The 20,873-nt window shown below is 38.9% G+C and overlaps 1 protein-coding gene across 4 annotated transcripts in view; it reads left to right on the forward strand.

Moving 5' to 3' along the window:
* The window catches only part of LOC137632459 (TAF6-like RNA polymerase II p300/CBP-associated factor-associated factor 65 kDa subunit 6L), a 59,998-nt gene extending 40,529 nt beyond the window's left edge, over positions 1 to 19,469 (forward strand). For all 4 annotated transcript variants that reach the window (XM_068364393.1, XM_068364391.1, XM_068364390.1 and 1 more), the window contains exons 8-9: positions 179 to 445; positions 17,075 to 19,469. In XM_068364393.1, the coding sequence (XP_068220494.1) occupies positions 179 to 445; positions 17,075 to 17,740 (933 nt within the window). In that variant the 3' untranslated portion in view covers positions 17,741 to 19,469. The remainder of the gene's footprint in view (positions 1 to 178; positions 446 to 17,074) is intronic.
* The last annotated feature ends 1,404 nt before the right edge of the window (positions 19,470 to 20,873 follow it).

Here is a 20,873-nt window from a genome sequence, read left to right on the forward strand (position 1 = left end):
ATTATATGCAGTGAAAATATTATTTTTATTTTCATTTAAAGTTCCATTTTTTAAATAAGTTATGATTTGATAAATTTAATACTGTACTTATTATTTCATCCAAACATCATTTTTTGAAATCATTGATATACTTTACCCACAAGCTGACAGTGTTTTTTATTTCCATTCAAAATTTTAGGTTGTATCAAGAGAACCTGGATGCTGGGAAACTTGGGAGACTGTTGTAACAAGCTTGAGTGGTGTTGTTGCCAGCAGTAGTCGTCCTTGGGGTCAGCATATTGGAGCTCTCATTGGTCTTCTTACTTTGGGATCAGCTGCATTATTGAAAAGCTTGACACCTATAGCTAGACCCTACCATAACCGATTAATGCATGCTATATCAAAGTCTTCAACAGCCACATCACGGGATGTTCATGATGCACACACTGCAAATGGTCTTCTATTGGTATGTGATCAATGTTTGTATCTTTTGATGGGCATCCTTGATACTCCAGAATGATAGTATATTTAAGCTCTTACATGTATTTTATCAGTGTCAGTTGATGCTGATATTGTGGGGAGCTAATACTGTTTGTTCCTATGCATATACAAACCTTTCGTCCTTTATATAGAGAGATGTTTTTACCATGAGCTGGAGCAGCTGTTGAATTCATTAAAGAGGCGGTTAATGACAGGTTGGGAGCACAGTGCTCCTCCACCTGGTGAGAGATCCTCACTTAGTTTTTGGCCATAATAAGTATGGACGTACTGTTGCAACCTTAATCAAACTTTTAATTTTTTTTCTTTTCAGGTTGTGAATGCAGGCTGTAGATTGCTTTAGAAATAGATAGGAAGCAAAAGATTTGTACTTGCAGGAAAGGTTGGACATTGCAACTGGCTGTAGACACACAATCTCTCTCTGACTCTTGTAGTTTGCATAATTATCGGCAGTCATCCCCGTGCGCCTAGTGTAGGTCATATGGCTTCCTGTGCAGTGGCAGGTATTTACCTGAAAGAGGACGAGACCTAAGCCTTCTCTGTCTTCTGTCTTGGCAACACCCTTGTTCATACGCCCCTGGCTCGATCGCGAAGGACTATGTGTCAGGAGCAAGGAGCGTTCAGAGTTACATTGGCAGGCTTTTCAAGTTGTAGTGGCATGAGGAGCTTCCCTAGTGTTTGCTGCACCGTATCGGAGGTTGGAGGCTCTTCTCCCGGTTCTGTGCAGACTGTTGATGACAAGTTTTGCCTAAGGCTCGGGCACTCCTTTGGTCTTTCAGGTATGCCCTTTATGACTTTGTTGAGGGAGCAGGTAGTTAGGCTACCACTACCCCAGTATCATTGTCTCCCGTGGTGACGCCAGTGGTAAAAGACATGGTTGTGTCCCCAGTAATGTCTCCAGTGGTAACCCCTAATCCCTAAAGGACTGCTAAGACTCGTAAGGTGACACCTGTGCCGGTGGGAAAACCCTAAGATTGGGCTTTAGTCAGCCCCAAGGCAGAAAGGGTGTGTTGCCCCATTGTTGGGTATTATCCCATACACCACCCCGTGTTAGCCACCCTTTACCCAGTAACTCCTGTGCTAGCCACCCCTTACCTGGTACCCCTGTATTAGCCACTCCTTACCTGGTAACCCCTGTGTCAGCTACCCTATACCTGGTAACCCCTGTGTCAGCTACCCTATACCTGGTAACCCCTGTGTTAGCCACTCTTTACCCAGTAACCCCTGTGTTAGCCACTCCTTAACTGGTAACCCATGTGTTAGTCATCCTAACCCTTGTGCTTGGGGGTCCAGAGTCTGTGTATCCCCTTCCCTCTGAGTCTGTCGTGACCCCCCGTGACAGCGTTCCACAGTGTTGTGATTCCTATTGGAGCAACCTGTGTGGTTTATCCCGTCAGGGGAGTGTTAACATCGTTAGTTACTTAGACCATAACTACTCTGCTCGGGCTAGGAAGAGAAAGAAATGTGCGTGTTCTTCCACCACCAACTCCTCTTCCATCTCCTCCTCTGACTCCTCTTGGACTTTCAACTCTGATTCTCACTCTTCTTCTGAAATATAGAAGAGGAATTACCAATGCTTTGCTATAAATTTTAATAGCTGAGTTCCCGTTACCCTGAAAGCATGCTCTTATTAAAGGAAAGATACAGATTATTTTAAAAATTTAGAATTTTTCCTTTCTTTTAGTCATTCTTAAATAAAGTTTGTGCACAGTAGTATATTATATAATGGTCGATATTTAACTGATGGAACGATATTAAAACACACAGCCTAATGTGAAGACAGCATCAGATATGTCAGTCCTATTAGTGATAAGTGTTAATGTCTATGAAGGCATAGCACTATTTCCCTAATTGTTTATAATAGTAATAGGGGAAGCAATAATCTTCACAGACAGTGAGGTCCCTATAAATAACTACTTATGGTGACCTAATGTTGCAGCATATGAGAATTTCAAAACAATGTACTGTAATCAAAGTCAAGCTTATGATGACAAAAGCAGAGGAGATTTAGTCTGAATTATAGCTGTTCATTATTATTGTTGCAAGATAATAAATCCCTTGAGAAGTATAATTATTTCAATGAATCTTACCAAAGCTCATTTGCTATTCACCTTTAAAGGGGGGGGGGGAGTGTCATGGTGAATACAACTTCTTTCTTTTAAGAGGAGCTACTACAACAGAAACAAAGTGGTTAGGTTTGGTTTTGATCAATTGCCTTGTTATTTTGTATTAGACCTTCATTGTCGGGCTTTTCCCTATTTATTTTCACGCCATAAATGTGCTTGGGCGGAAAGTACATGTGATGTCACTGAGGGACTTTGGCAGTGAGAAGTGGATGTAAATAATCTAGGTTTCCCAATTTTGCTTGTTGGGAAAAGATTTTGTATCAATTTTTTTGAGATTTTATGCATTATAATGCCTCGTTGGTGTGTTTCTGCGGGGTGCTCGAATACAGCTGAAAATATCTCCTTATATTTCTTCCCAAATTATGAATTGTTAAGGAAACAGTGGGTCACTCAAGTGCAATGCACACAGGGCGAATCGACACCCAGCCAAACCTCGTTTTGCCACATTGTTAACAACAACTATGAAATAATAATGATGGTAATAATAATCATCTTCATCTTCATGCTCATTCTCATCCTCATAATAGTACATACATACATACTTACATATGCCAAGGCACTTCCCCCAATTTTGGGGGGTAGCCGACATCAACAAATGAAACAAAAACAAAAAGGGGACCTCTACTCTCTAACCATCATAATAGTACAACAAAATAATTCATAATATTGATTATAAAAATTATTACAAATACACCTACCTGCATTACATTTTTTACACCATGTTACGAAATCCATCAATCAGTTAAATATCTGCTACGTGTTGGAAACTTTTAAAAGTAACTTTATGATAGTGAAATTTAGATATCTTCTCAATTTTTATGCTCAATTTAAAATACAAAGTACACACAAGCACAAACACACACACACTCTCTCTCTCTCTCTCTCTCTCTCTCTCTCTCTCTCTCTCTCTCTCTCTCTCTCTCTCTCTCTCTCTCTCTCTCTCTCTCTCTCTCTCTCTCTCTCTCTCTCTCTCTCTCTGTGCAAGCAGGGATTTTGGATCCAAGTTTGGTTAATAAGCATTCCCATTCTATATTCTCTGAATATGCATCCCTAGTTCATTATTCTTTCACATGCATATTTGAAGCCGTCAATATCAAAGGTGCAGGGTGTTCCATGAGCCAGTCATGAAATGTTTTCAAGTTGATGCTAAAGATACATAGAGATGTTTGATACTTGAGTAGTGTTGGGCAAATGCACAAAATATATTTTCTCTAGAATAGGTTTAAAAGTTTTACAGATACTATACAGTATTTTTATTTATATGTGATTTACTAAGCAAGTTATGAATTTTTACAGGAAACGTAATTTACAAAAACTTGTTTTGGGGACCTTGGATGTATCTATAGATGTGTTAAACTCATTTTATACACTAACACCAGGGATTAATATAAAAACTGAATATCATTGTCTCTGGTTATCATCCTAATATCATTGCCCGGTTTAGAATCCTCAGCTTATATAATGATTATTTTAATTGTGGATTTTATGCATTTGTTGTGAATAGAGAGCAGAAGATGATACTCCAGAAGAGAAATGATAGACATTGAAGTGAAAAAAATGACAATAACTCACTCTCGCTCATCCTTACCTGTTCGTAAATTAAAACCATCTCTCTACATTAAATTTTGATATATCCCTTCAATTTATTTTCCTTCCTCTCATCAATTTTATCTAATTATTTTTAGCATATTTTATTTTAATATTTGTGCATGATGAATATCAAGCAATTTAGTGTAAATACCTAGAATTATACAATACTTTGTAGGCTACAATATTTCATGTGCTTATATTAATTAATACAGATTTTGAATAAAGGAATTTACTACGTGACATCCTATTTATTGCAAATTTTGCATTGATGAATTTTATTATTTTTCCTGTATATAAGAGAGCTCTGTCTAGAAACACTTAGTGTGTTCTATTTTTAGCTACCTCCCCTCAAAGCTGACATTGTTTTGTTGGTTTTTTATGAAGAAACTTTTTTTTTCTCTATACTGTATCTTTTATTTCTTAATGGACAAATTTCAATTTCACTGATGTTTCCTCAGCAACTTTATTCATGGGGTTCAAAACGATGTGGTTTCAGAATTGCCGATGACTGATCCTCTTTATCTGCTACATCTTCGTTTATCATCCAAATCTATAGAAAAATTGCTCAGATCTATGTTGTGTCCGCTGTCTAAATCCACTTTTACGTGGTTGACTGAATGTAAACAAATCCGGTAGTGAAGTCAAGTTGTCTCTACGTGACGTAACACAATGGTGCAACAGCCTTTGCTAAATCTCACGAGTCTGGTTGCGGCCTATGTCAGCTGGTATAAGTAATTACTTCAACAAACGAAAATGCAGCCAAGTGAGCTTTATAAGAGGGAGCTTAATAAGAAAAAACAGCATTATTGGAGAGAGGAACATTTCCTGTAATGTTTTCAGTTTTGTCTTATAAAACTTAACAACCCTCATATAGTATAGGAATCTAAATTTATTTTATGAGATACTACCAACCTCCTCCTCCATTGAAGGAATGTGGAAAAATTTATGAAAATTTTCAGCCATGGAAGTAGATGAAAGAGAGAAAATAATTTTTTCCATACTGAAACCTACATATAAGAAATATATTCCTGAGCGTGAACGGCCTTGAGCACAGCAAAGAATTCCAAGCAATTAATTTTTAGTGATGATTCTTCCTTTGACTAACTCTGATAGATGTTAAAGTTTTCATAATCACACACAAGCCTTCTTGGGTAGCATCTGCATAAAAAGATATGTCTGCAAACCTTGTTTCTACAGATATACCTTGAGCCAAATGATAAAGATCTTCCCACCATTTCACCATTTTATATTGTAATTGGTTCTGCATCACTAGAATACAGATCAGATATTTTGTTCCAATAACATTGTAGTTGAAACTTGAATTCCCTCATCTTTAATTGACCCATCGAAACAAAGAAACTTTATTCCCTCATCTTTAATTAACCAATCAAAGCAAGCTTCTTTAGAGAGGCCATATCCCCTGTAACCTCATCTACATCTGAACCGACAATGCTTTCATCTGCTTTAAATTTCACCAACAGAATAAAGGACTGAATCTCTTTTATGAAGGAAAAGCCTCAAAATGAATTATTATTATTATTACTAGCTCAGCCACAACCCTAGATGGAAAAATAGGATGTTATAAGCCCTAGAGCTTCATCAGGGAAAAATAGCCCAGTGAGGAAAGGAAATAAGGAAATAGATTACAAGAGAGTAATGAAATATTAGAATAAATCTGTCATATATAAACTAAAATCTTCGCAATAAAACAAAAGCAAGATAAATAAGATAGATTAGCGTACCCAAGTGTACCCTCGAACAAGAGAACTCTACCCCACGATAGTGGAAGATCATGGTACTGAGACTATGGCACTACCCAACACTAGAGAACAATGGTTTGATTTTGGAGTGTTGTCCTCTTAGAAGAGCTGCTTAACCATAGGGTTTGAAGTTCAAACTATTTGTGGATTACACACAATTTTACTTATCCATAAATGATATAGACGACACTACTGAAACTAAACCGAATCCTTGATAGTGTTAGAGAATGGATGACATTTAAACAACTAAAATTAGATGAGAACAAAATTAAGTATATGGAGGTCAGAAAGAGAAACACTGTGAGAAACTTGGGTGATATTCAAATAAACATAAATAATGACTCTGTGCCGATATCTAGTAAATTTTGTGATCTAGGCGTATTTCTTGACTGCAACTTGTCTCTCAATACCTAAATAAATAATGTAGTAAAAACTGCTGATTATCATATAACAAAATATTGCTTTTATAAAAAAGTACCTGGATGAATATTCAATAAAGAAACTTGTGATAATCTGTGTAATTGCCAGAATTAACTACTGTAACTCCATCTACTACAAACTACCAAAAGTACAACTTAAGAAATTACAAAACTATAAACAGAGGAGAAAGACTGATAAAAGGTATTGTGCAACCAACAAATCATCCTAACACAAGAATAGTTATAGATGATTTCAAACTATTAGAACCTAGGTACATGTGTATTGTAAGCTCTAGAGCCTTTAAATATGCGGCCCCAGGACTATACAATAGGCTCCCACCTGACATCCGAATAATTGAAGATATAAAGGCTTTCAAGAGGAAACTGAAGACTTTCTTATTCTGCGAGTGTTTTGACAGTGATGATCAAACCGTAAGCGAACAATATGCATTGTGAAATGTTAAATGCTCCCGAATGAACGTCGTAAAACGACCATGGAGGTCCTGTAGAGAGTAGGGTTCCCCTGCTGTACAGGACCAAATAAGCAGCCCTTAATGTAAGTAAGTAGTTAACCCCTTGAGCATAGAATTGTTTGGTAATCTCAGTGTTGTCAGGAGTATGAGGATAGAGGAGAATGTGAAAAGAATAGGTGGGGCTATTTGGTGTATGTTTATACAAATGAAAAATGAACCAAAACCAAAGAGAGGGCTCTAATAAAGTACTGTCTGGCCAGTCAAAGGACCCAATAACACTCTAGCAGTAGTATCTCAATGGGTGGCTCATGCCCTGCCCATCCTGCTGCCACTATTTTCTCCAAATATCAAATCCATTGAGAGGGAGCCAGATGAGACTTTTTCATATTGACCAGGACTCCTGTCCTTTTGAATAACTTGAGTAATCAAAGTTTGCTGAGCCTGAATCTTCAATAAGACGCTTTCAAAATTATCCTGTCGTCTATTACAACAGAACTCTGATGCCCAGGAACCTCAGCCACTTGGAGATGGGAGCCATCATCCTGATAAATACTTGAGGAGCAGTTCTGAGATTGAAACAGTTTTCTTAATTGATAGGTCTTTAACCCATTTATAAACTAATGGGTTTCATTGATTATGGATGAATAGGAATGTGAAAAAAAGCTATCAAGCCTTGAAAATTTTTTAGATGAGCTGGAAATGGGAGGGAGGATTTAAGGACAGAGGAATTCAGCACCCCGGGTTGTGGTGGCTTATTGTGAACATCCCTGCCTAGTGATTTGCCATACTGGGGTTCGAGCCCACTCAAGCTCGATAGTTCCTTGTTGTTTCTGCAACCTCACCATCCTTGTGAGCTAAGGATGAGGGGTTGGGGTGGGCTATAGGCCATTGCCTGGCCCTCCCTGGTCCTAGTTTAGGTTGAAGGGGTCTTGGGCACTGATCATATGTATATATGGTTAGACTCTGGGGCATTGTCACTGTCCCTTGCCCCTGGCATTCATGAGCTGCCTTTAAACCTTAAACATTACCTCAGTTAGGACCCAAGGATGAGGTTGAAAGGTTTCCCTCTACTGGGATCTTTATGAAAGTACAGTCATTTATTCTGCTATAACATCGAGTCCTGTTGGTAGTGCGGTTGGATTGCATGTTAAAAAACTCTGTAGGCATATCACTGATCTGAAAAGACTCCCTAGATGTAATAGAAAAAAAAATCTTGAGGTGAAGTAGCCTCTGAACAGTAGAGATAATAAAAAGACCGACATGACATGACCCCACAGAGTACCATTTTGTGTTCTGGAGGCTACCTGAATTCCCACATTATCAATCCTATCTTGATCAAATATTTGCCCCAATAAGGCACCTGAACTGCCATATTATCAATGCCATCTGGATTTCAAATTGACATCAAATATAGAAGTAATTAAATTGAGTTTCTGTGCACCGGTTACTTCCCAACTATAGAGGAACACAGGGATTCCCTACATTTAACAAGATTCATAAACACAGCAGTAGCCTCCAGAGACCCATCCAAAATGTTTTTATTTAAACAGTTTAGCTAATCAAAAGTAAGATCAAGGTCTGCATGCTCTGCCAACTTTTTTGCCATAAGAGTTGAAGTAATCCCTATGAAATCAAGGGGACACATTTCTTTAATCAGTATACTTGAAAAACCTGTATTCAATGACTTCCTTTTGTTTGGATTGATAAGGGAATCAAGAGAATTAGCTTGTTTAGAGATAATAACAAGGTTGAGTAGTTGATTTTTTTTATTGATTAGCAAATACTTCAGTGGCAGATAAGGATTTAACAAAGGACAGGAAGCAGAATTAATAAACTCATTTTCCTCCAGAGATAATTTATTCACTCTATCCTTGAAAAACTTGGAGTATAGGTGACTTAGATACATAAGCATTCAACAAAATAATGGAATATTGTAAGAATTATCAGAACTTACCTCGGCGAAACTATTCAGATAATATTCTGCAGTGCAGTTTCTCAGAGATTGAAACAGAGATACCTCTTCTACTTCCTACTTACCTTCTTGATCGTGCTTCATAGAATCTTCCCAAGTTGGAATCAACAAGCCTTCCTGTTTATTTACTACCTTTTGCACTAATTCCTGGTAAGGGATTTGTTTTGGCAGTAGAGATACTAGCACCCACATTAACACGCATATTTAAAATTTGAGATGAGCTAATGGCTAAGCCTACAGGAGACTGATCTCTATTGCCACCCAGAATGTGATGCAACCATTTCTCAGCTCAAACCAAAGTCTTTAAGAACCAATTTAATAATTGCAAATCATGGTCTACAGAATCCATCCAATATGCAACATTGGTAATAAATGTAAACAAAGGTTGTTTATGAAGGCTTACTTCAGCAGACAGAGAAATATTAGGATCCAGTCTGACTACCTCTTCTTCTACCTCTTCTACCTAGTAATCCAGTGGTTGAATAGAGCTGACTGGATTGCAGAAATATCATGGTTTCACTATAAGACCTGAAATAATTTGGGAGAGTGGGGCTCAGGGAGAGGTTATTAACACTATAATGCTCTGTGTACCAACAGAACCCTTACTGACTGGTACAACAGAACTGATAGGCACAACTTAAGGAGTTTTCTTTGGATTTCAACCATGGCAGGTTAGGCTATGCTTGCTGCTGCCTGTACCCAATGGCTTCCTGGCCTTTTGAATTTGCACAAATATAGTAAAAACAGTGAAAAGCATGTGAAGCTCATCATTATCTATAACTGCATGCTTAGTTATACCCGGTATGGGATCACCAACTTGACTTTCATAGTTATCAACTACTTTAGTCTTGTTTATTTTTTCCCTTTAGTTAAAAGACGGTTTTTTTACATGCACATCTACTAACTGAAAATAATCCATTATAAGATGAATTGAGAAGGAACCACATTCTTCATAATGGTTTGTAAAATCACACTTTCGACCATAGCTGGTGAAAGAGAATGGGGATCATTATTGCCAAGCAATAGATCCTTTGAACAACCATTACAAGAAAAAATAGAGTACCCAGAAGAAGACATCCCCTTTAATCTATCATCATCATCATTATCTCCTCCTACGCCTATTGACGCAAAAGGCCTCGGTTAGATTTTGCCAGGTGTGTCTATCTTGAGCTTTTGATTCAATACTTCTCCATTCATCAACTACTTCACGCTTAGTGCTCAGCCATGTAGGTCTGGGTCTTTCTACTCTTCTAGTGCCTTGTAGAGGCCAGCCGAACATTTTGTGAACTAATCTCTCGTGGGGAGGGCGAAGAGCATGCCCAAACCATCTCCATCTGCCACCATCATGATCTCATCCACATATGGCACTTGAGTAATCTCTCTTATAGTTTCATTTATAATCTTTAATCTATAATGATTATTAATGAGTTTCTATAGAATTTCCTGATACAAAATTGTAATCTGGATAGTGGATGCACTTGAACCTGTCAAGAAGATAACGGAAAGACAAATGGGTGTGGTTTACTCACGCAGTGGTATTGCCACACACTGCCTCATTATCCCAATACTATGTTAGAGGGGCAGGGCTGTTACAAGGAGGAAACATGAAATTTTTAGTTTCAGCATAGACATTAACATTAAACCAGCACCAAAAGAGGAACAATATGAATGCCAGAGGATGTCCATGGAAATGATGGAGGGTTTGAATTATTACTATGGACTTAAGACGCATGGCTAGATTGAGGTGGGAAGAGAAGACCACCATTGCAAAATTCTGGAGGATGTTATCAAATAGCTAGAAAATAGATGAGAAGGGATAAGGAATAGTTAGTGAGAAAAACAGTAAATTTAGAATTAATTTGATGAATGCTAGTAGGAAGTACCAGAATATCAAGGAAAACGCCATAGATGAAGACTGCTCCAATTAAGAATTCAGGTGGAAAGTGCAGCGGACAAGAAATTGGAGTATATTCATACCACATCTTACCCTATACAGTAGAGCAAAATTCAAGAAAGTTGTTATACTTTACATAAAACATATTTGTATAATAGTCTTGTCCATACAATTGTTGAAAAATTCGCTAGTGTGAAGACAACAAGCATTCCAGATGAAAACATATGTCTTATTTAATTGAGAGCTTCCAGAAAATGGTCGCACCGGGTATCCTCCAATGTTGGTATAAATTGTAATCGCCATTGTTGGCTAAGTTAATCACCACTTTCAGTAAAAGATTGGTTAGATCAATATGGAGGAATAATACAATACTGTACTCTAATAACAATAAAACAAATTATCTTAATTCTGTGAGATTGATACCATTATCTCTGTATACATAAAAATAATCCAGTTTTATAGCTTGTGTTACGAATAAAGAAAACTACAATAATATCTCATCAAGACCCTAAGAAACTGCACTTATAGGTTTGGAAATCTGAAGGCCATTGATTTGTAACGGTTGCTGTTACTTAGTATCAACTTAACTAATTTTCAGATTGACAATGTCCTTAAAATAGGTTTGCTTATTGTTGGCAAATGTAGAAGGTGTTTGATAACTATATTTTCCATAAAAACAGAATTCGGACTTCAGTTACAAATGGCTTCCTTTCAGTGCCTTAAAGTGCTTTCATCTTCATTTGCTTTTGCTTGCCAAAATAGCAATTTGCAATTATGAAATCAGTACTGAGGATTATGCTTGGTGTGTATCCTACCCCACATTTAAGTATTGTATTAAGTAAAATAAGAGGTTTGTACAGTATTTATTGAAAATAGGCAAAAATGTTCAATATTAAACTTACCCGATAATCATGTAGCTGTCAACTCCGTTGCCCGACAGAATTCTACGGGAGGGATACGCCAGCTATCACTATACTAGAAGGGGGTGTACTCACAAGCGCCACCTGTGGCCAGGTACTACAGTACTTGTTGTTGACGCCACCTCACTTTTTCCTCTGTCGTGCTTCCGGCAAGACGTTCTTGGATACGCCTATGATTTTGGAGTATTGTTCACGGTTTGGTGAAGTATTTCTCTAAAATTTGCAGCTATTCGCTATACTGGAAACTTCTATATTAGCTTAGTTAGCTTTTGGAATTAATTTGATTTTTTATGGTGACGAAGAGAGTATGAACTCTCTTTCACCTTTAAATGGCCGACCCTTCCCTTAGACGGAAGTGTTGGTGTCTAAGAGAGTATAGACTCTCTTTCTTAATTTTGCTCTTCCTCCGCTTCCACTTGCTGTTCCACCAGTGAGGCAACACTCGCTTGAGGTACAACAACCTCTCCCATCCATGAGTCAGTCTCCTCAGCTCTCGCTGCAGCGAGCTCAACCCTCCTCAAGGCAAGCACCTCAACACCTTAGCCTTGCGCCTCAGGAGCCTCAACTTGCGAGACTTTTACTGCGTTCTGCGCAGCCACTTCCTTTTCGCTCTCAGCTCACACCGCAGGAACCTCAACTCATTCCTCAGGAACTTGCTACTGCGCATCCGCCAACCACTCAGCAAGCACAACCCTTGAGTTCAGCCACTCATGCCAGGAGTCAGCCTCCTCCACCCATGCGCCTACCTTCTGCTACTTCCTTTGATCAGCCTTTGCAGACTGAGCCTCAGGTGTTCCCTCAACAGAGTCTTGAAGAGGAAACCACAACTATTGTTGTTCCAGCTCGTTCTGACTCTGCTGTTCAGCATACCTTACCTCCATTTTCAAATATGATAATGGAGGTTATTTGTATTACTTATAAAAATATATTTGTATTCCTTGCAATACATTTTTAACAATATCGCAAAATATGGCAAAAATATGAATCATGAGTTATGAATGTAAGGTAAATATTATGTTGATATTAAAACCCCATGCAAGCATGCATAAAGCACTCTAGCACTGGTCATGGAATTTCTGAGAAATGTTAAACGCCATGCACACGCTCTGCTTACCTTACAGCATGCTCTACATACAGCATGCTCTGCTTACAGCATGCTCTGCATACAACATGCTCTGCATACAGCATGCTCTGCATACAGCATGCTCTGCATACAACATGCTCTGCATACAGCATGCTCTGCATTCAGCATGCTCTGCATACAGCATGCTCTGCTTTCAGCATGCTCTGCATACAACATGCTCTGCATACAGCATGCTCTGCATTCAGCATGCTCTGCATACAACATGCTCTACATACAGCATGCTCTGCATACAGCATGCTCTGCATACAACATGCTCTGCATACAGCATGCTCTGCATTCAGCATGCTCTGCATACAACATGCTCTGCATACAGCATGCTCTGCATTCAGCATGCTCTGCATACAACATGCTCTACATACAGCATGCTCTGCATACAGCATACTCTGCATACAACATGCTCTGCATACCTTACCGCATGCTTCTCAGTCACACATCTTTGGTTGTTGCCAACTCACTAGACTGTCAAGCAGTTTCATAACGTTGCCTTCTAGTCTGCTACTTTTGCACCAGTGAAACCCTCACTGAGAGAACTTAGCTTTTCTAGGATATGGTCCCTGTAGATGAGAAAGTTCTTTTCTCCCTCCTTCTGATATTCCCTTGAGGACTCTGTCATTTGGAGGGAGCCTTTAGCTGCGTAGCCTCCTATGGACTTTTATTTAAGCATAACATGCTTCCAGGGAAGGTAATGGTTCCACTTCAGTCGCTAATCCCGTCTATTACCACACCTGCTCCCATAGACCTTGAGCTGTGTTGCAAGACATGCAGTCCAAGCTTAGTCCTTGTTAGAGGATTTTTTGTTTACGGAGTCAATGTGTCACGGGGAAGACGTTCAACAACCAGCAGAAGTGACTTGTTGTGACGCAGTGCGGCAACCTCAGCAACCCGATAGGAGTTGTCTGTACGACCCAGACAGTCTAGACAGATTCGGGTTGTCACTGTACTTCCTCGCTTGCCCATGGTTGACAGTTCACAGACTGTGCAGCAGTACCATGATCTTGTGTCCGGCTCCGTCAGACGACTGGCTTTTAAGAGCTCCCACAAGTCGTCGCTGTCTGGAGATTTTCAAATGGACTATGGATCTGACCAAGGAACTGGGCCTCCTGGTCAATTTTGAGGAGTCTCAGCTCGTCCCATCCCAGACCATTGTCTCCTTGGGTATGGATCTTCAGAGTCGAGCTTTTCGAGCTTTTCCGTCGGCCCCAAGGATCTTCCAAGCCCTAGAATGCATCCAGAGCATGCTGAGAAGGAACCGATGCTCAGTCAGGTAGTGGATGAGTCTAACAGGGACACTTTCATCGCTGGCCCTGTTCATCGTGTTAGGGAGACTCCACCTCCCCCCCCTTCTGTATCATCTAGCTGCTCACTGGATAAAGGACATGACGCTAGAGACGGTCTCAGTTCCTGTTTCCGAAGAGAGGAGGTCTTCTCTCGCGTGGTGTAAGAACAGCTTTCTTCTCAAGGAAGTCTACCTTTGGCTGTTCAGAAACACGACCGCCGTCTCCTCTCGGACGCATCAGACACGGGCTGGGGTGCGACTTTGGACGGACAAGAATGCTCGGGAACATGGAATCAGGAGCAAAGGACACTTCACATCAATTGCAAGGAGTTGTTGGCGGTTATTCTGGCCTTGATAAACTTCAAGTCCCTCCAGCTTAACAAAGTGGTGGAGGTGGACTCTGACAACACCACAGCCCTGGCTTACATCTTCAAGCAGGGAGGGACTCTTTCGTGGAAGTTGTTCTAGATCGCAAGGGACCTACTCATCTGGTCTAAAGATCGAAAGCTAACTGGTAACGAGGTTCATTCAGGGCGGTATGAATGTCATGGCAGATCACCTCAGCCGGAAGGGTCAGGTCATCCCCACAGAGTGGACCCTTCTCAAGAATGTTTGCAGCAGACTTTGGGCCCTGTGGGGTCAGCCAACCATAGATCTGTTCGCTACCTCGATAACCTAGAGACTCCTGTTGTATTGTTCTCCGATTCCAGACCCAGCAGCAGTTCACGTGGATGCTTTTCTGCTGGATTGGTTCCATCTCGACCTGTATGCATTCCCGCCGTTCAAGATTGTCAACAGGGTACTTCAGAAGTTCTCCTCTCACAAAGGGACACGGCTGACGTTGGTTGGCTCCGCTCTGGCCCGCGAGAGAATGGTTCTTAGAGGTACTGCAATGGCTGGTCGACATTCCCAGGACTCTTCCTCTAGGAGTGAACCTTCTAAGTCTACCTCACGTAAAGAAGGTACACCCAATCCTCCACGCTCTTCGTCTGACTGCCTTCAGACTTTCGAAAGACTCTCAAGAGCTAGGGGCTTTTCGAAGGAGGCAGCCAGAGCGATTGCCAAAGCAAGGAGAACATCCACTCTCAGAATCTATCAGTCTCAAGGGGAAGTCTTCCGTAGCTGGTACAAGACCAATGCAGTTTCCTCAACCAGTACCACTGTAACCCAGATTGCTGACTTCCTGTTATATCTAAGGAAAGTAAGATCCCTTTCAGCTCCTACGATCAAGGGTTACAGAAGTATGTTGGCAGCGGTTTTCCGCCACAGAGGCTTGGATCTTTCCACCAACAAAGATCTACAGGACCTCCCTAGGTCTTTTGAGACCTCAAAGGAACGTCGGTTGTCCACTCCAGGCTGGAATCTAGACGTGGTCCTAAGGTTCCTTATGTCATCAAGATTTGAACCTCTACAATCAGCCTCTTTTTAGGACCTCACATTAAAAACTCTTTTCCTCGTGTGCTTGACAACAGCTAAAAGAGTAAGTGAGATCCACGCCTTCAGCAGGATCATTGTTTTCACATCTGAAACGGCTACATGTTCCTTGCAGCTCGGTTTTTGCTAAACGAGCTTCCTTCACGTCCTTGGCCTAAGTCGTTCGAGATCCCAAGCCTGTCCAACTTGGTGGGGAATGAACTGAAGAGAGTACTTTGCCCAGTTAGAGCTCTTAGGTACTATCTAAAAAGGTCTTAACCTTTACAAGGACAATCAGAAGCCTTATAGTGTGCTATCAAGAAACCTTCTTTTCCAAGTTCTAAGAACTCAGTTTCTTACTATTCAGGCTTCTGATTAGAGAAACACATTCTCATCTGAAGGAAGAAGACCTTGCTTTGCTGAAGGTAAGGACACATGAAGTGGGAGCTGTGGCTACTTCAGTGGCCTTCAAACAGAGCCATTCTCTGCAGAGTGTTATGGATGCAACCTATTGGAGAAGCAAGTCAGTGTTCGCATCATTCTATCTCAAAGATGTCCAGTCTCTTTACGAGTACTGCTACACCCTGGGACCATTCGTAGCAACGAATGCAGTAGTAGGCGAGGGCTCAGCCACTACATTCCCATAAGCCCATAACCTTTTAACCTTTCTCTTGAATACTTTTTATGGGTTGTACGGTCGGCTAAGAAGCCTTCCACATCCTTGTTGATTTGGCGGGTGGTCAATTCTTTCTTGAGAAGCGCCGAGGTTAAAGGTTGTGATGAGGTCCTTTAGTATGGGTTGCAGCCCTGTATACTTTAGCACCTTTGAGTTGATTCAGCCTTCCAAGAGGAACGCTGCGCTCAGTAAGGAAGACGATCTTATTAAAGGCAGAGTAACGGTTCAAGTCGACTTCCTTACCAGGTACTTATTATTTCATTGTTATTGTGGATAACTGATTATATGAAATACGGGATACTTAGCTATCCTTTAGTCTTGTACACTGGTTTTTCACCCACCCCCCTGGGTGTGAATCAGCTACATGATTATCGGGTAAGTTTAATATTGAAAAATGTTATTTTCATTAGTAAAATAAATTTTTGAATATACTTACCCGATAATCATGATTTAATTGACCCACCCTTCCTCCCCATAGAGAACCAGTGGACCGAGGAAAAAGTGAGGTGGCGTCAACAACAAGTACTGTAGTACCTGGCCACAGGTGGCACTTGTGAGTACACCCCCTTCTAGTATAGTGATAGCTGGCGTATCCCTCCCGTAGAATTCTGTCGGGCAACGGAGTTGACAGCTACATGATTATCGGGTAAGTATATTCAAAAATTTATTTTACTAATGAAAATAACATTTTGTCCATTTATGAAAATTTTTATCAGTATTTTATTATAATAATGACTCTCCTTTGGTGATCTTGACTCTTGAGAATATCCTATATTTTAAAATACTCTTGTTATATTTTTTTTCTTTTTCTTTCTCCTGTTAGTGGATATGAAGTAGGATGTAAATTTTTGGTTTACCGGTTAAGAAAGTAAAAGATAACTACTGACCTGGGTGACTGTACAGTGTTTGTTTATTTTCTTTTTCTTCATTCCAGGCTGGTTTGGTGAAAGTAATGACATCGTTTATTAAAGGTCTGCCAGATCATTTAGAGATAGCATCATCAAAAGAGTCGAGCAATGAGAGTAATGAAGGAAATCATGGAATTGATAGACTTTCTCCCTCTGGGGTTGGTAACAATGAAGTTACTCTGGATCAAGTTTTGGAGATATATAGATTAGGAGAAGAAGCATTTGGTCAAAGTTTTGTTGTCCAGGTCCCGTGTGTTTATATGTGTTGCACTCGCAACCAAGTGCCCAGTTTTTTACAGTCATCTGTGTACAGAGACCAAGCTATTACAGGAGATGCTCTTCTCAACCCCCCACCCACAAAACGGGCAAAGAATAAGACACAATATCCAATGACCAAATCAAAGCCAAGAAGAGGTCCCCCAGTTCCATTGTCTCGAGTCTTTGAAGGCTATAAACCTCTATCTGATAAGAGAGACTATATTCCCATGAACATAAGAGGATGCTGTGTGAAATCTCTTGACAAATTAGTAAAGAAAGAAAGAACATTCCATGCAGTGATTCCTCATCCCCATCGAAAACTATTAGCTCGTTATTGTTCCCGCATCACTGGCTGTATGCCACATAATACTTTTACGCGACCCTTGTATCCCCCTTTAAAGCCAGGTTACTCGATGCAATACTTGATTTTGTAGTGGTTCTGTATATTTGTTATTTTGAATATATTTAATTAAGATTTAGAACTAGTAGTAGCTGTGTAAAGTATTTTGAAGTGCATTTTCCTTGAATATTTTAGTCTGCAGTGCATTAGAGCAGATGTAAAACACTTATAGTTTATCAGGTGGTTGCCTTTTATAAAGTAATTTATAAACATGCAATATGTCATTTTGTACAGTTTTCTTACTTCATTTTGACATATGGTTATAACTGTTGATGTATCTTGAAGATTCATTTTGTATTTTGGGTAATACAGTATAGCTGGATTCCCAAAGATTAATAAATCTAATGCTAATGTTTATTTACGGGAATGGTAATCTTTACCAAGTCCCATTTCTTAACTAATTCTGTATTTTACTTGAAAACTTTTTGTGACCAATGTAACTGGATATTTTACATTACACTTAAAGTTACGTGGATGCCATTAAAATGTGTAGGGTCAGATTTGATAAAGATTACTCCCAAATCCATATGCTTTATGTTGTTGCATATTTGATCTTGCAAATTGCAAGGTTCTTAAAGTTTTGTCTCATAGATGATTTTACTTAAATTCTGTGTAATATGGAAATTTCCTTTACTAACATTAGATAAACTATGCGTACCCAAATTATGCCGTGTTAATTTAAATATTTAATGATATATACGACCAGAAAAAAATTTAATACTCTACAATATTTAGTAAATTACCTGCGAGTCACATGCAACCTCAACACTTCAAGTGATGTATTGTTGTTGGGTTTTGTGTCTTTAATGACTGATAGAATGAGAATACTATGAGAATACTAGATAAAGTGGCACTCCTATACCACCCCGGGCCAGTTTCACCCAAATGGTCTAGCTCACAATACTGTGCTAGGTGGTTTTGAAGGGTTTTGAGTGTTGAGAGAAAAAGTTTGGAATTTTTAATATGCACTTTATAGATATTAGCATTATGATTTGCAGGCATCAAAATATTAGAATTCTGTTTAGGTTATAGCTAGCAACTACCAACTAGGGAAGACTCTTTATTTTATTTATAATCTGTTAATCTCTCTTTGCCGGCTTCAGCCTCCCCCAATCCATTGAAAACATACACTATTAACAAAGACTACAGTGTAAATTTTTTTATAAAGATGGTCGAGTAGGAAATTATTATATTTTATTTATATAAAACCACTAAAAAATTACAATTAGGTATATATGATCAACAGTTTTAGCAGGTAACATACTGTAAATGAAAGTGGTTTACATTCTTGTATTAAGTGTGTATTTTGCAGCTTTAAATTATTCCCAGTTACTTTAAATCCCTGTTTTTATTGATTTCCAAGTGTATATTAACAACTACAGTAGTGTGTAATTTTTCCATTTGTTGTCATCCTTTCATCTAATATTGAATGACATTTTCTTATCCCCATCAAAAAGATATATAGCCATTTATACTGAATGAAATTCTAAAAAATGGTATTGCAAATGTATATATAGTAAAATGTATGATACTTTCAATGTTAGCTAGCAATATTCATTAATTTTAATTGCTATCTTAACTTAAATGCAATATATTTATATGTCAATAATGAAATGTTCATTTCATCATTATTTATTTTTTCTCATCTTTTTTTTATATACTGTCACTTTCAAGTTCATGTACAGTATATACCTTGTGTTTTTACTGATCAATATTGTAGGTTGAAAGCCTACTGTACAATAATAAATAAATTGATTACTTAATTATAACTGTATCTTTTAGGCATTAACATGGCTAGTTTCTTTAGCTTTTAGTTTCAGTATGCTGCACACACAAATTTTGTGATTTTGCACTTAGCAAAATTATAAGACTAACCAAATTCAGCGCGAGAAAGTCTTAAAAAATTACCTTGGGCACAGTAATTACATTTTTAAGATTATATATTGTATTCCTTAAACTTTTGGCATTTATCTCGCTGTGAATCAGTCCATTATTCCCATAATTGAATCTGATCACTTAAAATTGATTTTGAACAAGCATAAATTATAATACATTAAAAAAGTACTATCAAGATCTTTGTATATTACCAAGCTAAAATATCAATTCAAAGAGATGTTTTCTACTTCTAAAAGAGGTCTAAATGATTATTGTTTGTTACATTGACCCACTAGGATTGTTTTTAATTATAAGTGGAAATTATAGCAGGTGAAGTTAAAAGAAGTTCAGCAGCTACAGGGAAAAGGTAAAGCAACATGTAGAAGGCCAAACAGCTTGAGGTGAAAAGGTTATTGCAAGGAACTTTAAAGAAACATCTCTAATGTATTGCTCAAAGCATACACTAAGCAGTGCATGTCTACAGTGACTCTGAGACAACAATACCTGTCATTGTTTAAAACCTTCAAATACAATACATGCATATAAAATAGAGCATTACGGGATCTTTGGAACTTGATTCAACAAGGAAATTTCATTGTGATATTACTTTATCTCAAGTGCTACATTTTAGTTGTATGAGATTTAACCTAGTGAAGTATTTACAAGAAAAAATTAACAAGGTTGTCTTTAAAGCTAGGTAAGTACACTTTCCTTTTTATCAATAAATATTTATGCTGTAAATTGTATTAAATCCTATTCTGTTCACTTCAGAAGAAAAAGTTCTCATTCCAACATTTTATTGCTTACATATACTTTACAAACAAACTATATTTCTTGTTCAGTAAATTATGTTAACCTTTTATTCTTTGCAAAAGGCTCTAAATCTTTTTCTCTTAACTACTTGGTGCCGAAGCGCACCCACTGCACCTCGTTCCAGGACTCGCACTCCGGACACGTGGTTGTAGGAGAACATAAGCTGCCCCTACACGATGAACACAGAGGATAAGGGTAGGAAAGGGTATAGAATGAACACAATGGGTCCACGTGGGGACCGCGTAAGACACAAAAGGGGGGTCGGTGACACAAAGGGTCGCACTGGGTATGGAGAGAGCGTCGAGATGTTATCGCAACGCGACCAGAGAACTTACTGGAGATCGAGACCTGAGCAAGCATGCTCTCTGACCTGGGGTTAGCCTCAGGGCGTGTATCACTCCACCTGAGGTTACCCCTCATAGAAAACGGGACTTGGGTAAACTACACAAAACTCTGGTCGGTTGGGAGGAGATCCCAGA

The sequence above is a fragment of the Palaemon carinicauda genome, chromosome 41 (genome assembly GCF_036898095.1).
Source record: "Palaemon carinicauda isolate YSFRI2023 chromosome 41, ASM3689809v2, whole genome shotgun sequence".
Lineage (NCBI taxonomy): Eukaryota > Metazoa > Arthropoda > Malacostraca > Decapoda > Palaemonidae > Palaemon > Palaemon carinicauda.